The sequence below is a fragment of the Gorilla gorilla genome, chromosome 17 (assembly GCF_029281585.2).
Source record: "Gorilla gorilla gorilla isolate KB3781 chromosome 17, NHGRI_mGorGor1-v2.1_pri, whole genome shotgun sequence".
Classification (NCBI taxonomy): domain Eukaryota; kingdom Metazoa; phylum Chordata; class Mammalia; order Primates; family Hominidae; genus Gorilla; species Gorilla gorilla.
Window position 1 is genome coordinate 99,300,258 of NC_073241.2, and position 22,896 is coordinate 99,323,153.

At 41.6% G+C, this 22,896-nt stretch overlaps 1 protein-coding gene across 1 annotated transcript in view; it reads right to left on the reverse strand.

Annotated features, from left to right (window-relative positions):
- Positions 1-9,951, reverse strand: part of CD226 (CD226 molecule) — a 118,742-nt gene extending 108,791 nt beyond the window's left edge. Inside the window, exon 1 of the mRNA XM_055368328.2 lies at positions 9,574-9,951. Coding sequence (XP_055224303.1) covers positions 9,574-9,684 — 111 coding nt within the window. The 5' untranslated portion in view covers positions 9,685-9,951. The remainder of the gene's footprint in view (positions 1-9,573) is intronic.
- Between the last annotated feature and the right edge of the window lie 12,945 nt (positions 9,952-22,896).

Here is a 22,896-nt window from a genome sequence, read left to right on the forward strand (position 1 = left end):
TGATAACATTGCACACTGCATTGTGGCTACTTAGTAAAGTGGGCGAGAGCTGCCATCCTGTAAGTAAAAGAGTGTGAGCTTTGCAGAGAGACTTGGGTTCAAATCCTGTTCCACGCCTGGCTAGCTGTGGGACCTCCAGTCCTCAGCACATTGATGGCAGCGCAGATCCCAGCTAGGCCACGGCTGATCGTCCAGGAAGGCAGCCCCCACCTCATGTTATCCGTGGCCCAGTGGGCTCCACTCTTGTCGGGATCCACTGAGAGTCTTTTAACACTCTCAGTGTCAAAAAGGTTGTTTTGCCTCCTGAGTTCTCAATACTGCTGTATCTCAGATTATTTAAAGAAAATTTCATTTTCCAAAATGGCAGAAACCTCATATTGTTTAAATTAAGATATATTCTTTCTAGAATATTTTACTGAGAACATTTTCATCTGCAATTGGACAATGTAGCTTATATCTGAACTGCTTAGTTAGCATCTACAGAACAGTCACTGTCCCCAAAACCCACCACCTTAGCAAGGTGCCTGAATGAGGGAGGGTCTCCAGCCTCAGCCACACATTGGCTGCACCTCCCTGGAATCTGAATCTGGTACAATGTTATCTAATGTGGTTAAGATCACATCTCTCGGGCTCCCTGAATCCAGTCCAATATACACCTTGTTGTATGTATTAACAACCTTGCATTTCACTCTCCAAAGTGTCTTGTTTTGGGTGACAAACTCTTTGGTCACCCTAAGAGCCACCAAGGGGGCTGTGGGTTTGAAGGAAACCCCTCAGTTCTAGGAAAACCAGGACAGTGGGTCATCCTTGATATAGCAGGGACCAGGAATCCCTGGGTCCAGCCCACATTCCCTCATGGCCAGCTCACTTGAGGGGATGGGGTGTGTCTTCTACCCACTCCTCAGTAAGGATTGCCCTCAGCCATCAGAAAGCGTCTAACAATTCTGGCTCCAAAAGGGAGCAGTGCCAGAGTCTCACCCTCCTCTTCCTAGGACATGTGGCCTATTTGAAAAGTTGCCTCCTTGGCCCCAAAGACTACACGGATTCAGGAAGGGCAGGCTGCATCAGCCGGAAAAGGTCCTTCCATAGACTTACCCCAGGCAAGGGCATTTATTCACCCTTACCTGCACCTGCTTGAGGCAGTCAACAGTGGTTCCGAAAACCAAAGAGTGTGCTGAGGGAACCAGCTCTTTCATCCACTGGAGAAAGAAGAAGACAGCTCATTTTATAAAATAAACAGATAAACCAATATACATATAAATACTTTAAATTCTTCCTAACCTGCTGGCACACTCCATGTAAAGTTGTGCCCTTTGTCTTATGTTTGTATTTTGTGTTCGTCTCTGGACCCTCCAACTTGAATATGTGTTCCTTGATGTGAAGACTGCCTCATTCACCACTGTAACAAACCAACCGTCTGTGTTTGCCTGGTGCCAGGTAGTTTCCCAGGACTCAAGACTTTGAAGTGCTGACTCCAGGACATCCCCAGGCAAACCCAGACAGCTGATCACCCTAGCTGTATCCCCAGTGCCAAGAGCAGTGCCCAGCATATAGTAAGAGCTCACAAAACAATTGCTGCCTGGCTATGATCATAACTCTTATTTTGCAGTTTTGTTCTTAGAATTTAAAGAGCGGAGAAAAGAACTGAAGGAGACAGAGACACAAAAAACTATTCAAAAAATCAATGAATCCAAGAGCTGGTTTTTTGAAAAGATCAACAAAATTGATAGACCACTAGCAAGACTAATAAAGAAGAAAAGAGGGAAGAATCAAATAGATGCAATAAAAAATGATAAAGGGGATATCACCACCAATCCCACAGAAATACAAACTACCATCAGAGAATACTATAAACACCTCTATGCAAATAAACTAGAAAATCTAGAAGAAATGGATAAATTCCTCAACACATACACCCTCCCAAGACTAAACCAGGAAGAAGTTGAATCCCTGAATAGACCAATAACAGGCTCTGAAATTGAGGCAATAATTAATAGCCTACCAACCAAAAAAAAGTCCAGGACCAGACAGATTCACAGCCGAATTCTACCAGAGGTACAAGGAGGAGCTGGTACCATTCCTTCTGAAACTATTTCAATCAATAGAAAAAGAGGGAGTCCTCTCTAACTCATTTTATGAGGCCAGCATCATCCTGATACCAAAGCCTGGCAGAGAGACAACAAAAAAAGAGAATCTTAGACCAATATCCCTGATGAACATTGATGCAAAAATCCTCAATAAAATACTGGCAAACCGAATCCAGCAGCACATCAAAAAGCTTATCCACCATGATCAAGTGGGCTTCATCCCTGGGATGCAAGGCTGGTTCAACATACACAAATCAATAAATATAATCCAGCATATAAACAGAACCAAAGACAAAAAACACATGACTATCTCAATAGATGCAGAAAAGGCCTTTGACAAAATTCAATAGCCCTTCATGCTAAAAACTCGCAATAAATTAGGTATTGATGGGACGTATCTCACAATAATAAGAGCTATTTATGACAAACCCACAGCCAATATCATATGGAATGGGCAAAAACTGGAAGCATTCCCTTTGAAAACTGGCACAAGACAGGGATGCCCTCTCTCACCACTCTTATTCAACATAGTGTTGGAAGTTCTGGCCAGGGCAATCAGGCAGGAGAAAGAAATAAAGGGTATTCAATTAGGAAAAGAGGAAGTCAAATTGTCCCTGTTTGCAGATGACATGATTGTATATCTAGAAAACCCCATCATCTCAGCCCAAAATCTCCTTAAGCTGATAAGCAACTTCAGCAAAGTCTCAGGATACAAAATCAAAGTGCAAAAATCACAAGCATTCTTATACACCAATAACAGACAAACGGAGAGCCAAATCATGAGTGAACTCCCATTCACAACTGCTTCAAAGAGAATAAAATACCTAGGAATCCAACTTACAAGGGATGTGAAGGACCTCTTCAAGGAGAACTACAAACCACTGCTCAACGAAATAAAAGAGGACACAAACAAATGGAAGAACATTCCATGCTTATGGATAGGAAGAATCAATATCATGAAAATGGCCATACCGCCCAAGGTAATTTATAGATTCAATGCCATCCCCATCAAGCTACCAATGACTTTCTTCACAGAACTAGAAAAAACTACTTTAAAGTTCAAATGGAACCAAAAAAGAGCTTGCATTGCCAAGTCAATCCTAAGCCAAAAGAACAAAGCTGGAGGCATCATGCTACCTGACTTCAAACTATACTACAAGGTTACAGTAACCAAAACAGCATGGTACTGGTACCAAAACAGAGATATAGACCAACGGAACAGAACAGAGCCCTCAGAAATAATACCACACATCTACAACCATCTGATCTTTGGGAAACCTGACAAAAAGAAGAAATGGGGAAAGGATTCCCTATTTAATAAATGGTGCTGGGAAAACTTGCTAGCCATATGTAGAAAGCTGAAACTGGATCCCTTCCTTACACCTTAAACAAAAATTAATTCAAGATGGATTAAAGACTTAAATGTTAGACCTAAAACCATAAAAATTCTAGAAGAAAACCTAGGCAATACCATTCAGGACATAGGCATGGGCAAGGACTTCATGTCTAAAACACCAAAAGCGATGGCAACAAAAGCCAAAATTGACAAATGGGATCTAATTAAACTAAAGAGCTTCTGCACAGCAAAAGAAACTACCATCAGAGTGAACAGGCAACCTACAGAATGGGAGTAAAATTTTGCAACCTATTCATCTGACAAAGGGCTAATATCCAGAATCTACAACGAACTCAAACAAATTTACAAAAAAAAAACCAACCCCATCAAAAAGTGGGCAAAGGATATGAACAGACACTTCTCAAAAGAAGACATTTGTGCAGCCAAAAGACACATGAGAAAATGTTTATCATCACTGGCCATCAGAGAAATGCAAATCAAAACCACAATGAGATACCATCTCACACCAGTTAGAACGGTGATCATTACAAAGTCAGGAAACAACAGGTGCTGGAGAGGATGTGGAGAAATAGGAACACTTTTACACTGTTGGTGGGACTGTAAACTAGTTCAACCATTGTGGAAGACTGTGGCGATTCCTCAAGGATCTAGAACTAGAAATACCATTTGACCCAGCAATCCCATTACTGGGTATATACCCAAAGGATTATAAATCATGCTGTTATAAAGGCACATGCACACGTATGTTTAATGCGGCACTATTCACAATAGCAAAGACTTGGAACCAACCAAAATGTCCATCAATGATAGACTGGATTAAGAAAATGTGGCACATACACACCATGGAATACTATGCAGCCACAAAAAATGATGAGTTCATGTCCTTTGTAGGGACATGGATGAAGCCAGAAACCATCATTCTATGTCACATGATAAAGGAAAAGGAAATAAAATGAAGATATTTTCTTAGTACAAGTGTATACATGCACAAACATGTTTTTAACAAAAGAAGGAGGAAATATGACAGTTACAGTCCTTGTTTCTGCAGCTGGTCACGTGGTTGTTGCTGGTGTTGATGACTACCTTCTTCTACTACCCATTCCGTATTCCCTTTGCCTTCAGCAAGGATCTCAGCAGGTCATGGCTTTTTTCCTGGTGAAGTGACCCAAACCTTCAATCCTGAGGAGTCTGGACCATTTGTAGCTCTGCCTGGATTGGGCTGTTGTAGTTTTCCATTGACCTTAATCACAGGGCATGGTAATCATAAGGGATGCCCTAATGGATCTGCTGTATTCCATGCATACTCTTCCTTACCTCCATCGAGGAGAAGTAGACTGATTCGACCTTGATAGTCCAGGTCAGCCACCCCGGCCAACACTGTAATTCCCTTCTTAGCCTGTTGACTTAAAGGTAGGAGGAGCCCAAAGTGTTCAGGTGGCAATCTTAACTTCCCGTTTAATGGAATTGTTGTTGTATCTCCCTCTGGAACTAAGACTTCTAGGCCAACAGAATGTAATGTTGTGGGAACAGGAAGCAAAAATTTTGCTAGTGGATCACTAGGGGTCATGGTGAGTGGTGCCACTTCCACTTCCACCCCTTGATTCCTGGACCCATGAATCCTGGCTATAGGAGACACAGTACCATATATTGGATGCTGATTCAGAGCACACACGGCCTTCTGGAGAATTTTGCCCCAGCCCTGCAAAGTATTGTCACCTAGTCGGTATTGTAATTGTGACTTCAAAAGGCCATTCCACCATTCTATCAATCCAGCTGATTCAGGATTATGGGGAACATGGTAAGACCAGTGAATTCCATGAGCATGAGTCCATGCTGCACTTCTTTAGCCATAAAGTGAGTGCCTTGGTCAAGAGACAATGCTGTGTGGAATACAATGACAGTGGATAAGGCATTCTGTGAGTACATGGATGGTAGTCTTGACAGAAGCATTGTGTGCAGGATAGACAAACCCATATGTGGAGTAAGTGTCTATTCCAGTGAGGACCAACCTCTGGCCTTTCCATGATGGAAGAGGTCCAGTATAATCAATCTGCCACCAGGTAGCTGGCCAATCACCCCAAGGAATTGTGCCATATCAAGGGCTTGGTGTTGGTCTCTGCTGCTGGCAAACTGGGCACTCAGCAGTGGCCATAGCCAGGTCACCCTTGGTGAGTGGAAGTCCATGTTGCTGATCCCATGTGTAACCTCCATCCCTGACACCATGGCCACTTTGTTCATGGGCCTATTGGGCGATGACAGGGGTGGCTGGAGAAAGAGGCTGAGTGGTGTTCACAGAATGAGTCATCCTATCCACTTCATTAAAATCCTCCTCTGATGAGGTCACCTATTGGTGAGCACTCACATGGGACACAAATATCTTCACAGTATTTGACCACTCACAGAGGTCCATCCACATACCTCTTCCCCAAATTTCTTTGTTACCAGTTTTCCAATTATGCTTCTTCCAAGTCCCTGACCATCCAGCCAAACCATTGGCTACAGTCCATGAATCAGTATATAATTACACATCTGGCCATTTCTCCCTCCATGCAAAGTGCACAACCAGGTGCACTGCTCAAAGTTCTGCCCACTGCGGAGATATTCCTTCACCACTGTCCTTCAGGGATGTCCTAGAAAGGGGCTATAGTCCTGCAGCTGTGCACTTTTGGGTGGTGCCTGCATATCGTGCAGAATCCTCTATGAACCAAGCCCTAGTATTCTCTTCATCTGTCAATTGATCATATGGAACTCCCCATGAGGCCATCAGTGCAGGATGGGGAAGAGAAGGCAAGGTGGCAGAAGTGGAGACCATGGGCATTTGAGCCACTTCCTCATGTAACTTACTTGTGCCTTCAGGACCTGCTCAAGTCTGATCACATATATACCGCTTCCATTTGTTGATGGAATGCTGCTGTGCAAGATCTACTTTATGGCTAGGCACCCAGTTCATGATAGGGGTCCAGGTCACACGGTGACCTGATGACCCATAGTCAAATGTTCAGTTTCCACCAAAGCCCAGTAACAAGCCAAGAGCTGTCTCTCAAAAGGAGACTAGTTATCTGCAGAAGATGGCAGGGCCTTGCTCCAAAATCCTAGAGGCCTCCACTGTGATTCACCTATGGTGGCCTGCCAAAGGCTCCAAACAGTATCCTTATCTGCCACTGCCACTTCAAGCACCATTGGATCTGCTGAGTCATATGGGCCACGTGGAACAGCAGCTTGCACAGCAACCTGGACTTGTTGCAGAGCCTTCTCCTGTTCTGGACCCTACTTAAAACTGGCAGCCTTTCGGGTCACTTGACAAATGGGCCTGAGTAACACACCCAAATGAGGAATGTGTTGCCTCCAAAATCCACATAGGCCCACTAGGCATTGTGGCTTCTTCCTGGTTGTAGGAGGGGCCAAAGGCAGCAACTTATCCTTCACCTTAGAAGGAATATATCGACAGGCCCCACACCACTGAACTGCTAGAAATTTTACTGAGGTAGAAGATCCCTGAATTTTAGTCGGATTTATTTCCAATCCTGTGGCACACAAATATCTCACCAATAAGTCTAGTGTGTTTGCCACTTCTTGCTCACTGGATCTAGTCAGCATAATGTCATCAATGTAATGGACCAATGTGATATCTTGTGGAAGCAAAAAGTGATCAACGTCTCTCTGAATGAGATTATGACACAAAGCCAGAGAGGTGGCATACCCCTGAGGTAGGACAGTAAAGGTATATTGCTGGCCTTGCCAGCTGAGGGCAAATTGCTTCTGGTGGACAGGAATGGAGAAAAAGGCATTTGCCAAGTCAATGGCTGCATACCAGGTACCACGAGATGTGTTAATTTGCTCAAGCAATGAAACCACATCCAGCACAGGAGCTGCAATTGGAGTCCCCACTTGGTTAACCTTACGATAATTCACTGTCATTCTCCAAGATCCATCTTTCTTCTGCACAGGCCAAATGGAAGAGTTGAATGGGCATGTGGTGGGAATCACCACCCCTGCATGTTTCAAGTCCTTGATGGTGGCACTAATCTCCACAATCCCTCCAGGAATGCGATATTGTTTTTTATTTACTGTTTTTCTAGGTAGGGAGTCAAATGGCTTCCATTGGGCCTTTCCCACCATAGTAGCCCTCCCCCTATCAGTCAGGGAGCCAATGCAGGGATTCTGCCAGCTGCTAAGTATGTCTATGCCAATTATGCAAATGACCACAGGATGAGTCTGGGGGCCCACTGGACCCACTGTTAAGTCAGACCTGAGCTAAAACTTGGAGAAGGATGGGAGAAAGAGTCACTGCATAAATTTCTGGTAATATAGTGGGGTCCTTCCTCAAGAGCACCCAGCTTCCCTTCATTCAAGGGGTTCTGGGTGTGTAAACTGGCTCAAGTCTGGAAACTGACTGAGGGGCCACGATTTTCTGTTTTTATAATTCAAATTAGTCTTTTGTCCACTCAACCTAGAAGTTTTCTTCCTATATAGATTAAGTAGAAATGCAGTAGGCTTCCTACCCATTTTACTTCTAGGAACATTGTGATTAATTAGCCAATGCCAGAGCTCTACACAAGTCAGACTATTCTGATTGCTGCTTTGTCTCTGCTGTCCCTTATAGTATCTATGCCTGCCTTGCCTTTGATGGTTGAGTGCTGCCACTTGGCCCCTGCCACCTCAGGATCCAATTATTCCCATTGTATTTAAATTTTCTAGTTGAGTGACTGTGGTTCCCACTGTTAGATCTGACATACAGAGAAGAGCAATTTCAGGGCTCTTCAAAGATGAAGGTGCTGCACTCAAAAATCTATGTTGCAAGGCATTGGTCAAGGGTATATCTTCTGGACCCTCCTAGCTGGGATGAGTAAAACTAAAATGACTAATCCACTCCACCATCCCGATCTCCCTAAGCCTTTGGATCCCTTCCTCTACATTAAGGGAGATCAGGCATTTCCAGCTTACCCACAGTGGGCCATCTTTTAATCCATATTTCAGCTAACCAAGCAAATAAACTATTAGAACCTTTTTAAACTCCCTGAGCTGCAACATTAAATGCAGAGTCCCTACTTAGTGGACCCAAATCAATAAATTCAGCCTGATCCAACACCATGTTCCTCCCACCATTATCCCATACCCTTAATATCCATTCCCATGCCTGTTCTCCAGATTTCTGTTTATATAGATTAGAAATCTCAAGGAGTTCTTATCGAGTGTAGCACACCTGCTTATGGATTACACTCTCAACCTCACCTCTAGGGGCCTGCGAGGAGTTTAGTTTAGTTATAGGTCTAGAAGCAAACAGGGGTGTTGGGGGTGGCACCTGAGGAGAATCAACATTATTTTGCCTGGCAACTGCTTCAGGGGAGGCCGTCACTGTTGCCTCAGGCAGTGAAGGGTTTATCTCCTCAGACAAAGGTGGAAAGGCTGATGGCAGCATGGTAGGGGAGAAGGTGTTGCCACTACTGGGGATGGGGAAGCTGTTCCTTCTGGCAAAAATGGTTCATCAGAGTTTACAAAGTCAGGGTTCTCCCACACATCCCCATTCCAAGTTGCAGGGTCCCATTCTTTCCCAATCAAGGCCTTCACTTTAACCGTAGACACCTGGGGAGGCTGTGCATGCACCTTCCATTGCAGGTCAGCCACTCACATGATAAAAGTTTGTGTCTGTTTTACCATAATTTCAGCTCAGGATAATCTTAGCAGATTTGCGGCTCAGTATCTGCTTCTGAAGCCAGAAGACAGAATCCCTGAGTTCATCATTTTCTCTCATCACTTTGTCCACTGAACTGAGGAGCAACCAACCAGCTTCATTATGTTCCTTGGTTCCCCACATATGGTCAAAGATATTACGTATAGAGTCACTAAACTCCTTGCCTCTCATGAGCAGTGAAGCAGGAGTGTCATGTCAAATGCATTTATTTTGCATAATTCTCTAAACAGTTCACACCAAAGACTATCAGTGTTTTCCACACTATTAGAAGTACTTAGCATTTTTTATATATATATATAATATATAATATTCCTATATAATATATATCCTATTATATATAATGTATATAGGTGTATATATAATGCCTATGTGTGTGTATATATAATGTATGTGTGTGTGTGTGTATATATATGGGAGTTTATTAAGTATTTACTTACATGATCACAAGGTCCCACAATAGGCCATCCGCAAGCTTGAGGAGCAAGGAGAGCCAGTCTGAGTCTCAAGACTGAAGAACTTGGAGTCCGATGTTCAAGGGCAGGAAGCATCCAACACGGGAGAAAGATGTAGGCTGGGATGCTAGGCCTGTCTCTCTTTTTCACGTTTTTCCACTTGCTTTATATTTGCTGGCAGCTGATTAGACTGTGCCCACCAGATTAAGGGTGGGTCTGCCTTCCCCAGCCACTGACTCAAATGTTGATCTCCTTTGGCAACACCCTCACAGACACACCCAGGATGGCTACTTCGCATCCTTCAATCCAATCAGGTTGACAGTCAGTATTAACCATCACAGAACTAAAGTTGTATCTGCTTGTCCTTGGTAATAGCACTCATGTAGTAATTCTGAAAGCACTTTGTTCAAATTGCATATGACAGAGGAAATGAGTAGATACATTTGACTCTGGTATTACAAGGAACCAGGGTTCTCACTATGGGTAAGAGATACAAATATGCAGTGGGGAAGGGAGAAGAACTCTGAGTTACTGGACTGAAACTGAAGTTATCGGTGGAAACGTATGAATTTTAAAAATGTATTTCTAGTTCTGGTTCTAGTTCCACTAAAAGGGTCTAGAAGTAGCATAGCCCAGTAGCAACACCCACACCTACCTACTTCCCATAACTTAGTTGGTAGATGCCATCTCCCACTAACCAAGCCAGGGCTCCTTGGGGAAATTCTGATTACAATCTGGCATGGGGAAATACAAGACCACAGTGTAATCCTTTGTGGGCACAGACAAAAACAAAGTCCTTGTGCTACAGCCATCACCAAACACTGCCCTCTCCCAGATAACCTGAGTGACAGCTGCTTCTGCTCAAGCTGCAGCTTTAGCGTCACTCTATTTCCCTACCTCCTCTCACACCACACCTGATCCAGAACAAACTCCTCACCTCCTCAGCACCCCACTATCTCCTAACACAAGTTAAATCCTCACAACCAGGCCAGGTGCTGCCCCACCCTTTGCCATCGAGAGTGTGTGTGTGTGCGTGTGTGCGCGTGTGTGTGTGCGCACGCACTCTCCATTGCTGTTGCAAGCATCAAAAAGCCTAACTTTGTTGTGGCTGTGGTCTTGACCGAAGGGTGTAAAGCCTTGTGTATGTATATGAGCTGAGAGGCTTTTTGTCCACAATCGTGCTGAAACTCATTCCTAGAACCTCCTAGAATAATGCAGCCATAACGGCATTTCAGAACCTTACTCCACTCTGCACCTCTCTGCCTTGCATTTCTGCTCCTTAGAAACAACAACTATCAAATCCTTTGGCTGTTTTTCTTACGTCATGTTTCTAAATAATATGCTCATTCTGTTACTTCTGGATTTATCTATTTTATGCATTATTGCTTGCCTTCCTTCAGTATATTATTTCTCTTTCACAGACCAAATAAAAACTTATGCAAACTGAGAGCAAGACAAAATGCTGATTTCCTGATTGTTTTGAAATAAAAAAGGCATTTTCTCCTAAAACTGTTTGACCCTCATCTTATACTCTTGGGGAAGGTTTTACTTTGTTCAAAAAATATTTGATTGGTAATTCACAATAGATGAGGTGTTTCCTTTTACACACATCTACATTCACTTCCTCCTCCCCCCATCTTCCCAATACATGTTAATTGTGATTTTTAAAATACTGATTATCAGTGTTGACATCATTATGGCTATATAAATGCTGATCATTTCTTTCCTGAACAATTTCTTTAGCCAAACACCACCTCTTCTCTTCTCAAACATCAAAAATCCTCGTTTGGGCCATGGCGTCCTCACACAATGCACCATGCTCTTGATCCCTCCTGAAAATATCTCAACTTGGATTTGTAGTAATGTACCATAGCTGGAAGGGTGTGATTCCCTGCAGACGACAAAGGATCATGGGCTTCCCTATGATGCACATGGCATACAATGAATGGTGTCTCTGCCAAGTGGTCTCAGGCACCCTGGACTGGAGTCTGGTAAAAATCTCTCTCTTATCCATCCATCTTTGTTTGGTGGATTGATTGAGGAGAAGCTGGATTTAGATGATCTGGCCTCATTATTTAAGTACATTTGGTATTAGATAGAATGTCACTCTTCTCTCTTGTATTATCAGTAGGTGAAAGATAAGAGCCGACACCAGTTCCATGTGGGTTATGTAGATAAGATTTTATCTTTATCTTGCAGAGCTCCAAGTATATTAATAGCATCCTATATTTGATTACATAATTGGGTACTGAGGCTCCTTTTACTTCCACAGGATAAGGTTGAATTCATTTTCTGAGACTAATTAATCTGAGACCTTTGAAGAGGAAGTGGGGTTGAACGTGAAGAAGGAACCATTATTGACAGTATCCCAGGAGCTACGCATTGCCAGGCATATTCAATTATGCTATAGTTTTCATAAGGTCAGCAGATATGAGAGCAAAACTGTTGCCCATTTAAGATTTGGAAACATTTCAGAACAGGGGAAAAACATGAACTTCTAGTGGTATATTTTATTCTTTTTTCCAGCTCAATCATTTATCTCTTCATTGTTCCTTAATTCCCATAACTTCTTTTAAAATATCTGTGACAAGAAGATCCAAAAATTCCTTCAAATTTCATTGAGTGATCTGTTGCAGTCCCTATACCTCCTGCTGTGGCTCTTTGTCAGGAACTGTGGTTGTGTGGTTGCTGCTGTGTCAATTTGAGCAAACTGTACTTTCAGGGATAAAAGAAAATGCTAACACCTGGATAATTCTTAAAGTTATTGCATGGCATGTGGAGGAAACTGAAATCCTTCTGCGGGGAGGGGATTATTTAGATCTAAAAGGGCTTGAGAAGTCAGTCATGGAGGAGGCAGATGGATAGCGGGAAAAAGCAGTGAGGAATTAGACAAACTGTTTCCAAGTAAATCTGGAATCTTCCCAATAGAAGTAATAACTAAAGTCAAAAGAGGTAATGCGACTTCCTGGGGAAAGCACATACAGGAAAAAGAACTGAAGAAATTTACAATAAAACTAAACCAAATATAACACAAACCAGATCGTAAACCTCAAATTTCTAAGGGGTCCTTGAAAGTTCAGAAGACAGGTTTTACAGTGGGTTCAGGTTCTCAGAAATGAGAACTAGTTCATAGCTGAATAGAAGTAAAAGTGAAACATCACATCTTGTCAGAAATGTTTCAATTTAGCTATCATTCTACAATGAACAAGAAATAATAATATTGTTCTTCTATAAGACAGAGTATCAACCAGGTGTGCTAAATAAGATCTGGAGAGTAAATTATAGAAATTTATCCATTCTAAAATGCCAGAATAATATTAAAGCGCCACAAGACAGACAGACAGACAGACACACACACACACACACTAAATTCAAATATATGAAATGTGTTACCTATATCCAAGGGAATAGGTAAGCCAAGGGAATGAAATTAGTGGCTGTTTCAGAGCACCTAGAACCTACAATTCTAAGTATTAAATAAAAACAGATCTGCAGTCATTTTCTTTTTAATTGAATACTTGCATTGACTTGATCTATGCCCTTAGCTCTAAGTAGGCAGGAGACAGACCTTTAACTCTGATCCAGCTGTAGAATAATGATTCATAATTCAGTTGTTCCAGGAAGTGAGATGGGTGTACGTGTGCAGGTTGTTCTATAGATAAATTGCGTGTCATGGTGGTTTGGTGTACACATTCAACCAAATTATTTCTCAGTTTCTTTCTGTGTTCTGCATGAAACAGTACTTTATTCCTGTGCTATTCATATGTAACTGGAATAACGAACTGGGCAGTGTTCAGTCAAGCAGTATGCTGAAGGGACTTGCAGGCCCTATCAGTATATATTATCAAGGTTTGTTCTGTGAATTTGTGACATGTGAACTTTTTCAAACCCATTACTACACCATTATATAGCTTGAAAAGGTAAACTGAAGGGATTCTACAAAATCAATGAAATAAAAAAACTACAAAATCAACGAAATAAAAAGTACGAGTGACTACTTTTATAGTTCGCAATGCAAAAGGAAAAGAGAAACTTCCACTGTTAGTACACACATATCCACTCTCACCTAGAGACTGAGCAGCTCCTGCAGACAAGGGGATGGGGCACATGATCAGCACATTTGGGTCACAGGCCCACCCCTGTAGCCACTGGAATTACTATGGGAGGAGAGAGAAGGAATTGTTTATACAAAAGGGTGCTGAGACAATCTAAACAAAAGGCGTTCTGCAGACACCTTGTTGTTGGAGGTTAGAATGCTATTCAGTCTTACTGGCCTGGAATTTTCGAAAGGTTAATATTGCAAGTTCTTCCTACAAACCTGTATGCCCCCTGGCTTCCTATTCACCCTACCTACATAGCAGTTCTATTGTCCATCGTAACAATGGCTCACCAAAATTTACCTCTAATTCTCATATGCATATTTCAATACCTCCCTGCATGGCATAATTAGGCAGCAATTAGAAGAAACTTTGGAATATAAATTGGTACTATTTTCTAACAGCAACTTTACTGAGTTGTATTTTTTCTCTGTTCCTCAGGTGTACAGATATGGTTTACTCACAAGTCTTAAGTGAGGACATATTTCCATCACTGATTCATACAGTGTCGGTTTTTTTAATTAATTACTTAATTGATTACTGAAAGTAGTATAATAAGTACCCTGAACCCGTCACCCTAAACAAAAACCAGGATCTTGGTGCGACCTACATTTACTTGCGTTCTCCCCATGTCAAAACATCCCACTGCTATTCCCCTGCTAAAGTCACCATCGCCCTCTTGATTTGCCTTTTTATGTAGTTTTTGTGCACATATGTGTGGTGAAATTGTTGTTGTTGTTGTTGTTATTGTTTTAGCTTTCACCTCTATGAAAAGAATATATAAATATTTAAGACACATTTTTCTTCATTGAATATTCTACTACTAACAGTGATGGGAATGAGATGGCAGAATAGGAAGCCCTAGACCTCCTTTCCTCCCCACTCCCCCACAAGATGCAACAACTATGCATGGATGAATTTGAGAATTCCAGAAATGTGAGAAATAAACAAGACGGGGTTCCCCGTCTTGTTCTGTGCTGGGCGGCAGAGTCTACTTGAGAGGCTCCTGTACCCTGAGCAAGCGTGAAACCAGCGGTCTTGAAGCCAGCAGAAAAATTGGTGGCACCCTCGCTCCATAATCCTTTCTCTGGCACCTCTCACATGATTGGGAGGAAACCCCAGGTCATAACTTCTCCCAGGGGAGGGAAGGAGGGGACTTGACCATATGTCCCATGTTCTGACATTCTGGGGGGCTTCCCAAGGGACTGATTTCTGTCTTGCCTGAATCTGAGAGTTGACAGAAACTGCCCTAGGTTGGGAGCCACTGAGAATAAAGGACATAGTTGACACTAGTATGCACTCACCAGTCATACTTTCAGCAGCCCAGCACTGAACGAGAGGGAGAACCCCCAAATCCTGAGTTCTCCCTGGGGTGGGACAGAGCTGCAGCAAGTGTCCGATGTTCTGGACTTTCCGGGGCTGCCTGGAGGACTGGCTCTGCATCACCTGTCCTGGAGGAGGGACAGGTTTGGCATATTCTAGACACCTGGGGCTGCTGAGAACAAAGCCACCATCTGGACTAGCACACACTCGCTGCCAGAGCCCCTCACCTGTGCTCAGTGTTTCTGTTCACCTGTATTGTTCCAACAAAATACCTTAGACTGCGGAATTTATACTAACACAAAAATTTATTTCTCACATTTCTGGAGGCTGTGAAGTCCAAGATGAAGGAACTGGCAGATCCAGTGTCTGGTGAGGCTCGTGTGTTGCTTCCGAGAACTCTGTCTTTGTTGCTGGGTCCTTACATGGCAGAAGCCAGGAGGGCAAAACGCACCAGGCACTCCCTTCAACCTCATTTATAAGAGCAGCAATCCATTCATAACAAGCCGTAACGCCTTCATCACTTCTCAAAAGGCCTCACTTCTTAACACTGTCACATTGGGCATTAGGTTCCAACATGTGAATTTTGGAAGGCCACATATATTGAAACGATAGCACTCCACCTCTGGCTCCCCAAAATTCATGTCCTTCTCACGAAGGACAAAAAAATGTGTTCATTTTATCACAAAAGCCCCCAAAGCCTTAACTTGTTCTAGCACTTAAAAAGTCTGAAGTCTCATCTAAATATTGTTTAAATCAGATAACGGTTGACACCCTACGTACAATTTATTTTTTTATTATATTTATTATTTTTTTGAGATGGAGTCTTGCTCTGTCGACCAGGCTGGAATGCAGTGGTGTGATCTCGGCTCACTGCAACCCCCGCCTCTGGGTTCAAGCAATTCTACTGCCTCAGCCTCCCGAGTAGCTGGGATTATAGGTGTAAGCCACCGTGCCCAGCCAATATACCATTTATTCTGAGGCAAATTCCTCTTAAGTCGTAAGACTGTGGAACTAAACAAGTTACATTTCCAAAATACAATGGTGGGACAGATGTAGGAGAGATATTCTCATTCCAAAAGCAAGAAATAAAAAGGAAGAAAGGGGTAACTGGCACCAAATTAAGTCCAAAACCCAACAGGGCCAAACCAACACTAAATCTTAAGGCTTCAGAACAATTTTGACTCAGTGTTCTGCCTTCCAGACATACTGGGGCAAGGGTTGGGCCCCCAGGCCTGGGCAGCCCCACTCCCACTCCCACTCCCACTACTTTGCTAGGAGCAGCCCATGCGGCAGCTTTCACACATTGCAGTTGCATGCCTATAGCTCTCCCAGGCTGGAGTCGTCTGCTGGTGGTGCTACAGTTCTGGAGTCTCAGGGGCAGCCCCAACCCCATGGCTCTGCTGGCCATTGCCCTAATAGGGGGATCTCTGTGGCTGTGCATGCCTGTGGCAGTTCTTCTTGTGTGCCCTGAGGTTCTCTGAGGTAACTTTTGAGAGCTAGAAAGCCATGTCTCCACACCTTGTGTACTCTGTGTGCCTACAGAGTCAGCACCATGTGGATGTTGCCAAGGTTTATCACTTACACCCTCCAGAGTGGTGGCCCAAGCTGTACCTGGGCCCACTTGACCACAGCAGGGAGCTAAGGAGCTCTGTGCTGGAATGCATGGAGCAGAGACTTGAGGTGACTCTAGGCAGTGAGCCTGAGGTCCCAAAGGTACCTGGGCACTTCCCTTGAAACCATTCTGCTCTCAAGGTCATGGCACTCTGGCCTGTGATGGGAGTGGCCATGATCTCCAGAATGCTTTTGGGGTCATCCTTTCATTGTCCTGATGAATAGCATCTGGCTCCTTTCTATCCATCCTAATCTCCTGACAGTCACTGGGCCACACCCCCTGGACAGAACTTCAATTCTCTACAGAACATGTCTTTTTATTCTTTACAAGTTGGCCAGGCTGAGAATTTTTCAACTCTTAAGTTCTGCTTCCTTTTTAATTAGAAATTCCATCTTTAATTCATTTCTCTCTTCTTACATTTTACTATAGTCAAAAAAGCCATGCCACACTCTCAATACTTTGCTTAGAGATTTCTTCAGTCAGATATCCTAGTTCATTTCTTTTCAGTTCTGCCTTTCACAAAGTACTGGGACACAGAAACAATTCAGGCAAGCTCTTTGCCACTTTGTAACAAGGATGGCCTTCCCACCAGTTTCCATTAACATATCCCTCATTTCGGTCTAAGACCTCATCAGAAGCACCTGTACTTGACTGAGCATGGTGGCTCATGCTTGTAATCCCAGCACTTTGGGAGGCCAAGGCGGGACAATTGCTTGAGACCAGGAGTTCCAGACCAGCCTGGGCAACAAGGTGAGCCTTCATCTCTACAAAAAACTTTTTAAATTAGCATATATAGACCCAGCTGCTTGGAAGGCTGAGGCAGGAAGATCACTTAAGCCCAGGAATTCAAGATTAGTCAGCTGTAATCTCACCAATGCACTCCAACCTGGGTGACAGAGTGAGACCCTGTCTCAAATAAATAAATAAACAAACACCTTTACTGTTCACATTTTTACCTATATTCTGATCACAACCACTTAATCTCCAAGAAGACTGAGACTCTTCCTGCAGCTCTCCTTTTCTGAATTCCCTCCAGAATCCCCCTCTATGGTCCACTCATGGCAATATGGGCTTTTTCTAGTCTGCTCCAGCTTCCACCCATTACCCAGTTTCAAAATTGCCTCCACATTTTTGGATATCTGTTATAGCCACACCCTACTTCTCAGTACCAATTTCTAAGTTCATTCAGGCTGTTACAACAAAATGCCTTAGACTGGGTGCCAGCAGATTCAGTGTCTGGTGAGGGCCTGCTCTCTCTGCTTCAAAAATGGTGTCTTGTTGCTGCGTCCTAACATGGCAGAAGGGGGAAAAGGGACAAATGCTCTCTGAAGCCTCTTTTATATGGGCATTAATCCCATCCATGAGGGCAGAGCTCTTGTGACCTAATAACCTCCTAAAGTCTTCCTCTTCTAAATCCATCACCTTGGTTGATGAGGCTTCATCATATGAATTTTGGAGGGCCACGTACATTGAAACCATAGCACTCAGCAAGGCAAGATCATGGAAACACACAGCCCCTGGCTTCTCCCTTAGGATGGAAAGAGAAGACTGAAACATACTTCCAATGTTCAGACTTTTTGGAAGGCTGTTTGAGGGACTAGCTTCTGTTTATCCTGGCTCAGAGCACTGATGAGACTTGGCAAACTTTAGATATCTGAGGGCTTCTGAGATAAACAACAAAAAAAAGAGCTGGGTAGTATGCTAGTGCTTCAGAGGACTGCAGTACAGCAGACAGGCAGCAGACAGAAAAGAGATTATGAACTTCTAAAAAAAGAAACTGGGAAATCCTTCTACTTATGATCTATATACAAAAGTCCAAGGAAGTCATACCCATAGAAAAGATTTAAGAGGACCACAGAATCACTAGCAAGGCTGACTGGTGAAGGTCATCACCTATACAAAGCCAGGCTGTAAAGACTGGGAGAGGCAGCTGATTTTTCCAATACACAGACCCTAATATAAAGGGTTAAGAAACACAAAGGAACAGGAAATCATGGCCCAAACAAAGGCACAAAGTAAATCTTCAGAAATGAAGGTGAATACAGAAATGAAGGACCATACACCATGAACAAGTGAGATTTATCTCTGGGATGCAAGGATAGTTTAACACAGGGAAATCACTTAATATGATTACCTGACAAAGAATTCATAATTATCATCATATATATACTCAAGTAGCTTAGAAAAATGGTGCATGAACAAAATAAGTATTTCAACAAGATAGAAAATTGAAGAAAAAAATCCTAAAATTTTGGAGCTGAAGAATACAATAAATGAAGAAAAAAAATCACCAGAGGCCTTCAACACCAGACTTGATGTAGCAGAGGAAAAGAGTCAGCACACCTGAAAATGGGTCATTTGAAATTATTCAGTTAGAAGAGCAAAAACAAAAAGAATAAAAAAAGTAAAAACTTAAGGGGACCAATGGTACATACTATAATATACATGGTACATTGCAATGGCACCTCATAAGGACAGAGAGAAAAATGGCAGAAAGCTTACTTTAAGAAATAATGACTGAAAACTTCCGAAATCTGAAGAAGGAAATAAACAGCCAGATTCAAGGAGTTCAAATGTCTCCAAATAGGATGACCCAAAGAAGTCTACACAGAGACACATTATAATCAGAGTCATGAAGGAATAGAAAATCTGAACATATCTATAGCCAATAGGGAAATTGAACTAGCAACCAAAAACCTCCAGAGAAAGCTCAGGACCAGAAGACTTCACTGGTGAATTCTACCAAACATTTAAAGAATTAATTTCAATATTTCATAAATGCTTCCAGAAAACAAAGTAAAGGAAGAGGGAACATTTTCAAACCTATTTTCTAGGGCCAGCATTACCCTGATACCAAAGCCAGACAAAGATATACAAGAAAAGAAAACTATAGTTCAATATCCCTGATAAGCATAGATGCAAAAATCCTCAAAAAAGAAAAAAAGAAAAAAAACTTGCAAACCAAGTTCAACAGCATAATAAAAGGACCATACACCACAACAAAGTGGGATTTACCCTGGGATGTAAGGATGGTTTAATGCAGGTAAATCAATTAATGTGATTAATAGAATGAATAATGAAAATCACACAAATATCTCAATAGACATAGAAAAAGGATTGGATAAATTCAACACTATTTCTGATAAAAACAATCTCAACAACCTAGGCACAGAGGGAACTTACCTTTACATAATAAAGGTCATGCGTGACAAATCCACAGCTAACATCATACTCAACAGTGAAAAACTGAAAGCTTTTTTTTTGTCTTTACTTTTTGAGATGGAGTTTCACTCTGTTGCCTAGGCTGGAGTGCAATGGCATGATCTTGGCTCACTGCAACCTCCACCTCCCAGGTTCAAGCAGTTCTTCTGCCTCGGCCTCCTGAGTAGCTGGGATTACAGGTATGTGCCACGATGCCTGGCTAATTTTTGTATTTTTAGTAGAGACAGGGTTTCGCCATGTTGGCCAGGCTGGTCTCAAACTTCTGACCTCGGGTGATCCACCCGCTTCAGCCTCCCAAAGTGCTGGGATTACAAGCATGAGCCACCGCGTCTGGCCTGAAAGCTTTTTTTTCTAAGATGAGGAACAAGAAGAATGCCCACTCTCAGTACTTCTATTCAACACAGTACTTGAAGTCCTGACTAGAGAAATTAGGTATGAAAAAGAAATAAAAGGCATTCAAATTAGAAAGGAAGAAGTAAAATTGTCTCTGCAGACTACATAATCTTATACGTAGAGAATCCTAAAGACTCCACACACACAAAAACGTTAGAACTAATAAATGAATTTAATCCAGTTGCAGGATACAAAACAAACACATGAAAATTAGTAGTGTTTCTATACACTAGCAATAAACCATCTAAAGAAGAAATCAAGGAAACAACCCCATTTACAATAGCAACAAAAGTAATAAAACACTTAGAAATAAACTTAACCAAGGAGGTAAAATATTTATATACTAAAACTACAAAACATTAATGAAAGAAACTAAAGAAGATAGAAATAAATGGGAAAATATACAGTGTTCATGAATTGGAAGACTTAATTAGTGAAAATTTCCATATTATCCAAAGCAATCTACAGATTCAATGCTATCCCCCTCAATATTCCCATGGCATTTTTTTTTTACAGAAAAAAAAAATCCTAAAATTCATATGGAACCCACAAAGGTCCTGAATATTCAAAGCAACCTTGGTAAAGAAGTACAAAGCTGGAGGCACTAAACTTACTGGTTTCAAAATAGATGTATTATAATGTTACAGAATCCATAAAAACAGACATATAGATCAATGGAGCAGAATAAAGAGACCAGAAATAAACCCATACATATCTGGTCAACCAATATTCAAAATGGTGCCAAGAATACACAATGGGGAAAAGTTAGTCCCTTCAACAAATGGTGCTGAAAAACTGGATATCCATATGTAAAAGAATGAAATTGGAATAAATATTTAAAGGTAAGATATGAAAATGTAATGCTTCTAGAAAAAAATCGTAAGAGAAAAATTCCATGACATTGGTCTAGGTAATGATTTCTCAGATATGACAACAAAAGCAAAGCAACAAAAGCAAAGAACTAATAATAATAATAAGTGGAATTACATCAAGCTGATAAGCTTCTGAATGGCAAGGAAAAACAACTAACAGTGAAAAGGTAACCTACAGAATGGAAGAAAATATTTGCAAACCATATATCTGTTAAGGAGTTTATATCCAAAATATAGAAGGAATTCCTACAATGCAATAGGAAAGAACCAAAAAACCCAATTAAAAAATGGACAAAAAACTGGAATAGACATTTCTTCAAAGAAGACATACAAACGGCCAACAGAAATAGGTGATCAAGCAGCATTAATCAACACAAAAATGCTAATTAAACAATATCACCATTCCATTAGGATGACCATTATAAAAAAATAGTGCTGGTGAAAGTGTGGAAAAATTGAAACACTTGTGCACTGTTAGAGGGAATATATAATGATGCAGCTACTACAGAAAACAGTACAGAGATTTCTCAAAAAAATACTAAAATAGAATTATCATATGATCCAGCAATCTTACTTCTGGTGTTTATCCAGAAGAATTGAAATTAGGATCTCTAAGATATTTGCACTCTTATGTTCAGTGCAACATTATTTAAAATACCTAAGATGTGGAAACAATCTAAATGTCCATCTACAAATGAATGGATAAAGAAAATGTGGACCAGATGTGGTGGCTCATGCCTGTAATCCCAGCACTTTGGGAGGCGGAGGCAGGCAGATTGCTTGAGCTTAGGAGTTTGAGACCAGCCTCGGCAACAGGACGAAGCTCTGTCTCCACAAAAAATACAAAAATTAGCCACGCATGGTGGCACAGCTACTTGGAAGGCTGAGGTGGGAGGATTGCCTGAGCCCAGGAGGCCGAGGTTGCAGTGAGCTGAGATCACACTACTGCACTCCAGGCTGGGTGACCATAATGGAGTATTATTTGGCTTCAAAAAGGAAGGAAATTCTACTGTATATAACAACATGAATGAACCTTGAGGATATCATGCTAAGTTAAATAAATCAGTTACAGAAGGACAAATACTGAATGATTACACTTTTATGAGGTATCTACAGTAGTTAAATACATAGAAAAAAAGCAGAATGCTGGATGCTAGGGTCTGGGGGGAGGGAGAAGTGGGGAGTTGCTATTCAATGGGTATAAAATTCTAGAGATCTGCTGTAGAACATTATGCTTATAGTTAACAGTACCACACTGCACAATTAATTATTTAAAAGGGAAGGTCTTACATGATTTTTTTACAATGAAAGATTCTACTATTACAATCCATTCATACTGTTGAAAATTGTTATTGTTCATTCATTTTGACTGCTGCATAATGTTCCACTGAGTAAACTGAATCATATAAACTGCTTATTCATTAACTATCCGATTGATGGGCTTTTGGGATGTTTCCAGGTGGTCATTACTGTAAAGAATACTGCTATTAACACTTTTTTACATGACTCTTGATGCTCATATTCTCTTGAATATTTTGGGGATGCATACCAAGGACTAAAACTGCTACATCATAGTGTATGTTAATGTTGAACTCTAGAAATAATGTCAAATTGTTTTGCAAAGTGGTTGCAACTACTTCCATTTCCACCGGGAATGTATAAAAACTCCCATGAACTTATATGCTCTCCAACATTTTTACCATCAGACTTTTAACTTTTTGTCATCATTTGAGTGTAAAGGTAACTCACTGTGGTCTTAATTCCTAATTCTTACTTTCCTAAATAAAAA